Source organism: Rutilus rutilus (genome assembly GCF_951802725.1).
Source record: "Rutilus rutilus genome assembly, chromosome: 3".
In the NCBI taxonomy this organism is placed as follows: Eukaryota; Metazoa; Chordata; class Actinopteri; order Cypriniformes; family Leuciscidae; genus Rutilus; species Rutilus rutilus.
In genome coordinates this window covers 11,496,535-11,503,295 of record NC_140211.1, presented here as the reverse complement: position 1 = coordinate 11,503,295, position 6,761 = coordinate 11,496,535, and the positions used below count along the sequence as shown (strand labels likewise).

Sequence of the window (6,761 nt, the reverse complement as noted above, 5' to 3'; positions counted from 1 at the left end):
CTAAGTCTGCTTTTACTTTCCAGAGGTCCTAAACCGAGACGAACAATACTGACTCCTGCCAAGTTACAAACAGCATGAGAGCATAATAGCAAGCTTAATGCTTGAAGACATGAATGTCTGTTACGTATTTAACAGTTCATTATTCTCTTCTCGGTCCTAATCACAGCTCTTATTCATATAATTATCACATGCAAGAATTAGAGAGCAGCTAGTGGGTGAACAGACTCAGTTCTGCATGATATGACGGGGAGCAGCTCGAGACCTGAGAACAATATTAAGATATTGGGATCTTGAGGGCGGAAAAGAGCAAATGTGGTTTACAGGTGGTGCTGGGTGGACTGTTCCAGGAAAAAAAGAGAAAAATACCCTGAGGATCTTCTGTGCTGTCCTGCAGATTTGACCTTGCTTCACCTCAGTGTACCTGAGTTGTGAGATCAAGGTTTTGTACATCAATACTGATGGTGAGAAAGTACGAGTCAAATAAATTGTTTAAAACACATGTGCCCCACTTCAGGTTGGTTTCATGTTTAAAAAAAAAAAAAAAAAACACCTATGATATGTTCTCACTATAATCAGGACTTTCAAGGCTGTTGCGTTCTTGAAATCTTGTAACAAAAGCTTTCCTTCCCTCGATTCTTGGATTTTAATTAATGTTTCGTTTAGCTAAAGACTGTCTGACTCTTACTAAGGTGTAGCTATTACACAGATCCAGGGTTGTATTTTTCACATTGAGTGTTTCCATGGTAATGATTGATATGTTCTTGTAGAACATTTGCAGTGTATGAACAGATTTGTCCAAACTCTTAGGATTGTCACAAGTATCTTTTCTCTGTTTTCTAACAGTGAATTTTGCATTGTAGATGTATCATTGTGCATGTGCACTGAAAAACAAATCCACAGATTACAGATCATTTAACCTTTAGAGACCTCTCCAAAAAGTTATGATGTGAAATATTTGCTTTTAATGATCACCACAACAGGAGACAAATTGCTTGGTTTACGATTGGCAAGTTTTATGAGTAATACACAATAAAATAAACACTAATACACCACCCACTTCAGTGCATAAAGTAGTTATCTGAAATTATCGGTTGTGTTAGACGTGCGTTTCATCTGTATTTCATTAACAAGAATGAATTTTTAATGATCTTTTAGAAATCCAGCCATTTCCTCCTCAGGCTGCTCCTGTGTAACCCCCCACAGAACTGTATCCCCATTACGACCATATGCAGGCCGAGACCCACCTCAGTTTTCCCCCTTCTCTGTTTTCTTTACAAAACTAGATCTGATTTTGTTCCTTACGATTGTGGATACTTTAACCTCTAGTATAACTAGGTCTGTTATCATTCCGGTGCACAGTGATTGTTGATGTTGCAGAGTTTTCACAGGCAGACCTGGCAGACTTCAGGTCATTTGAGTTTTTCTACGCTCAGTCAGGTATAAACAATACTTGTTTCATTCATCAAGGTTTCTGAGAACTGTACATTTGCACATTTACATTCATTGACGATTGCATATTTACGTTATCTGTATAATTCACATAACAATGCCCATTAGACATTTTGAAACACATATAAATGCTTATTTTTCAGTCCTACATAAAATATTTAGTTGCTATAATAATTTCTTGAATAATTCATTCATCTAATATTAGTACAATAAAGTTACATACTTTATTTGGATATTAACATTTGTCTTTATGTTTTGTCTTTCATTTTGTATAGGCCTGGTTTTAGAGAGCAGGGGGACATTTGGGGAAAAAAGAAAAAAAATCTTAAGAGCACAATAGATTTTACATGGCATGATAACACATTACCCACAGCACCACAGCTCCAGTAGAACCAAGGAGAGACCCAGAAAGAAAACAATGAGAAAAGCTGGAATTAGAAAGTCCTGAGAGATGCGAGTGGGACTGTTAGAGCAGACTTGGTCTTTGTTAAAAAAATCTCTAGTTTTTGTTTGCTTTTTATGTGGGTAAAATATAAGCATTACAGTTTGTTCTAACTTATCCTGCATTCAGAGTTTGGTGGGGGTGGAGAGTCACATGGAGTTGCGGGGGGTGGTGCAGCAGGGGCAGAGTCCCAAACCATTTCCATACTCGCTCTTATGAGAAACATACGTTACGTTCTGGTGAAAAAGCACAGAGACTGCTGCACTTCCCCCCCAATCCCCCCAAAATACACACACACATTGGTCCTGCCTGTGCCAAAAACATCTTTTTCGTCTCCCCCTTTTCTTCAGTCACTCCTACCCTTCTTCCATCTCTCCAACCCTCCCTCCCTCTCTCTCTCTCTCTCTCTCTCTCTCGTGCTGGAACGTCAAGGGTGAGATTGTAAGTTCTCAGCTTAGGCACATATCTCCACTGGACAGTAGAGAGAAAGGAGGGTGGTGAGAGGAAATGAAAGAAGGGAAAAGTTTAATACAGGTACAACTATAAGAAAAATGGCCATCTAAGGCACTGAAGAGTATTTTAGCATATTGAAAGCCACCTAAAAAAGGGAAAAAGAATACAAAGGAAAATAGAGTAGGTGTGAGGTATGGGCTGTCCGGTTCTGTGTGTTATTCTGCTGTCCTCACTACTTTGCCTCTGCGGCGTGCAGACTCTGGACTTGAGAGAACGGGATGCGCTCTGCAGTGAGGATGGGTGCTATGTGCTCTACTTTCAGCGCAAGATCTTCCTGGACGCCTGGCGGAGCTGCAAGGAACTAGGTGGGAACCTGGCCACCATCAGGCACCCAAAGGAAGCAGAAATGGTGAAGGAGCTCTTCTCCAATGTGGAACTGAGACCACACCACAGAGGCAAGGCAAATATCTGGATTGGCCTTCAGAGACAACCCCGACAATGTTCTCCAATCCGGCCCCTGCGTGGCTTCTCGTGGATCACTGGAGATCAGGACACCCAGTACACAAACTGGCTAAAAGAGGATTCGGTTAGTACCTGCTCTTCCCCACGATGTGTGGGGATGCCCTACAGCACTGAAGCCAATGAGCAAGGGGATAATCTAAAATGGAAGGACGGACCTTGTTCGATTTCAGTGGATGGCTACCTGTGCAGGTATAACTTCCAAGGCATGTGTACAGCTATTGCTAGTGAGGGAGGTGGGAATACACTTTATACTACCCATTTTAACCTGCTGAGTACCCTCTTAACGCATGTCCCATTTGGATCAGTGGCATCTGTACCATGTCTTACTATGGATGACCAGTCAGTTCTGTGCATATTAAAGGATGACGGAACTGTAGGTTGGAATAGGGATCCACCTTTTTGCTCTGATGTGACTAAGACAAGCTGGTGTGATAAGGACAATGGAGGTTGCCATCAATTCTGCATTGAGAGTGACTCGCACAACTACTGCGATTGCACTGAGGGTTTTCTCCTGGCTGAGGATGGGGTAAGCTGCTTTCCGTCTGACCCTTGCAATGGGGCTCCATGTGAGTTTGAGTGCTTGCCTGTAATGGACGGCTACCGCTGTGCTTGTCCTGATGGCTACATGCTGGCACCTGATGAACGGGGCTGTGTAGATGTCGATGAATGCCTACAGAGTCCCTGCGAGCATATCTGTGTAAATGCACCTGGTACCTTCGAATGTCGCTGCCGGGATGGATACCGACAAGATGAAGAGGGTGCCTGTGAAGATGTGGATGAGTGTGTGGATGACCCGTGTGAACATGCTTGTGAAAACACATTGGGTTCTCATATTTGCCACTGCCATCTTGGTTTTGCCCCATTGCAAGAGGACCAGAGTCACTGTCATGATGTTGACGAATGCCAAATTGAGGGAACATGCGAACAGATGTGTATCAATTATGAAGGAGGCTTTGAGTGCTACTGCGAAGAAGGTTATATTCTACAACCTAACCAATATTCCTGCAGACTCATCGGGCAGGACCTGGAGACTTCCACAACCACGGTCTCCAACCCATTGATTACTCTTAACCCCATTTGGGAACCAGAGGATCCAGTCTACCCATGGCGCCCTCCATCTGAGTCTGATTGGAGAATACCTCTGAACTGGCAGACTGAGCTGCCCAATGTGGAGACTGTTCCGACAGACCTGATTTGGACAACTGAAGTGGAACCTGAAACAACTACACCGACTGAAAACTCCCCTGAGGTCATTAAAGTTGGTGAACATCATCCAGAACAACCGGTTCATAATGCCTTTTTTCCACCAACCATTCCGACGCCCACACCAGACTATTATGAGGATGAGAGCACAACATTTCCCACAGACCACCCTTCCACCACAGCTTTAGGCGGGGCCTGGAATTGGCTCTGGATCAGCTCAACCCAAACAAAGCCTGAGACACAGGAAACTGCTAAGAACCCTTTACACTTCCATGAAGATTATGATCCTTATGACCAAGACCATGATGATGACAGGTATGACTATGATTCAACCACCTTTGGTCCAGGGCAGCAAACTTCCACCCTGTTCCCAATGCAGTCACAAGGAATAGAGGAGGTCATCCTTGAGGATGACAACAACAGTGAGAAGGGCCAAGGAACCAGCTGGTTGCTAGTTGGATTGCTAGTGCCGCTTTGCATCTTCATTGTGGTGATGGTGGTCCTTGGCATTATCTATTGTACTCGCTACACAGTTAAACCACAGAACAAGAACACAAGCGATTGCTATCACTGGATTGCCGGTGCTGGTGATAAAGCGGTTGCTGACATATCTGGTAGCGGAACTAAGTCCCATGTTTAAGCAAGTAGGACTGTGACTGGACAGTGTGAAAATGTAAATAAACTTGGTTTTGTAGCTTCACAGTCGTGGGAGTTCCAAGAGGAATTCGATGGATTGAGGATAAGCACCCCATCTATTCCCTTTGACATTTTTAATCCATAATTATGTGTGGATGTTTATCTGGACAGTTTGCTATGCGAGAAAAGGGAGGTGGGGGGCAAAGAGGACTGACTCTAAAACCACTAAGCCTCATTCTCTGCTGTCCTCCAAGAGGCAATAACAATTGTTCTACTGTTGCTCACACTGATGTCTTGGTTTGCGAAACAGTTGCTTAACAGTCACTTGGCAAATAAGAGAGCATGCTTAATAGATGAGGATACTTTCTTGAGTAATGTGGGTTATTTATTTTTAATTTGAAAGAACTTTCCATCTGAATAGCTGTGCTTGTGTCATTCAAGTGAGTCATGTCTTAAGAAATTTGTTCTGTAAAGAGCCATAACTTCAGTCCATTTTGACAATGTTAAGATTGTTATTCCCTGTGGTGATCCAGACCAAGAAAAAAGCTTTCTATCATATATGTTAAATGTTTTTGCTACAAAACTGTGCCTAACAAGAAAATGCTTTCTAAGCATTCTGTGTCTAATGACAGTAAACAGTCCTTTAGAGCAGTGGTTTTCAATCCTGGTCCTGGGGACCTGCTGTCTCCCTATTTAACACACCTGATTCAGATCATCAGCTCATCAGGAAAGAGCTTCATCACCTGAACTAAGTGTGCAGATAAGAGACATATAACCAACAAAATGTGCGGAGTGGTGGGTCCCCAGGACCTAGAGTCTGGTCATAATACCACATTATGAGAGGGAAGTTGGTCATACTTCACAAGCAGTTTAAAATGTTAGAACAAGCAGCCAGACAATGGTGTACCAATGACTTTTCTTTGATCGGTTTGCAGTGTTATGTTTTGATATGCTAAGTGAAAGTGAGGTATGGATAAACAACCAAATTTCCTACTTTAACATTTTTTTTTTTTTTTTTTTTTTTACTGTTTATTAAAGTGCTCAACAAGGCTTAAATGTTGGTGTCTTTATTTTCTGGGACATGCAATACTTGGCTTTTGATGTCATGGCTTGTACATGCCTATAACATTAATCAGCAATGTTTTACTGTTTAATGTGTAGGCTTTTTTAGGGTTAGGAAAACTACATGATAAGGGTTCACACCGTTACCTAAAAGTAACTATGCCTCCATCCTATTATTTTCTCTCTTGTTCCATGTGGATACTGAAGGGATTTTCAGTGACTGACAGTGGCACTATGAAGGTACAGAACCGTACCAGCTGATTATCCAATCAGATAAATCTGGACAGACATCAGAGAGCTACTTACTGTCATGCTGTGTTGTGGATAATTGGCGTGTTCAGCCTTCACATCATCACAGGAAAAGCACTCCGGTGTAATCGCTCGAAAACCGACAGCTTCCTACATGTTTTACTGTTGTGGTTACAGTTCTGTGTGAGATAACTTTAGACTCATCTTGGTCTAAAACTGAGTTCAGTAAGATTTGAAAGAAATTAATACTATTGAGCAAGGATGCAATATATTGTGAATTATAAGTGACAGTAAAGAGTTCAACACTGCTGTTTAAAAAATCTATTTCAAATAAATGCTGTTCATCAAAGAAAAAAACTGTGTCATGGTTTCCACAAAAATATTAAGTAGCACAACTGGTTTCAACACTTATAATCAAAGAATTGTAATTCTTAAATTGTAATAGTATTTAAATAAATGCAGCCTTCTTTTAAAACAAAAAAAAAAAGCATTATGGCTAAATATCTGATATAGCCTATATAATTGTCTTTATGCAAATTAAGAGCATAATTTTGTAATTATATTATTTCTTAGGAAATATATATAGTAAATATTATATGCTTCCTTAAAGGAATTTAACTAATTCTTCAAATAATCCCTTTAAATACTGCAATCAAACTTCCACAATAATTACTAATGTCAGTTTAACAAATGCTTGCAGTAATGAGTTTTATTTCAAAGGCTTACTGATTGTTTGTGTTTGCTT

The 6,761-nt window shown here is 41.1% G+C and overlaps 1 protein-coding gene across 1 annotated transcript; it reads left to right on the top strand.

The window, feature by feature from the left end:
- The first annotated feature begins 2,330 nt into the window (after window positions 1-2,330).
- On the top strand, window positions 2,331-5,755 carry cd248a (CD248 molecule, endosialin a). The gene has a single exon (XM_084405571.1). It carries the CDS (start codon window positions 2,538-2,540, stop codon window positions 4,707-4,709), a length of 2,172 nt encoding a protein of 723 aa, XP_084261697.1. The 5' UTR covers window positions 2,331-2,537; the 3' UTR covers window positions 4,710-5,755.
- The last annotated feature ends 1,006 nt before the right edge of the window (window positions 5,756-6,761 follow it).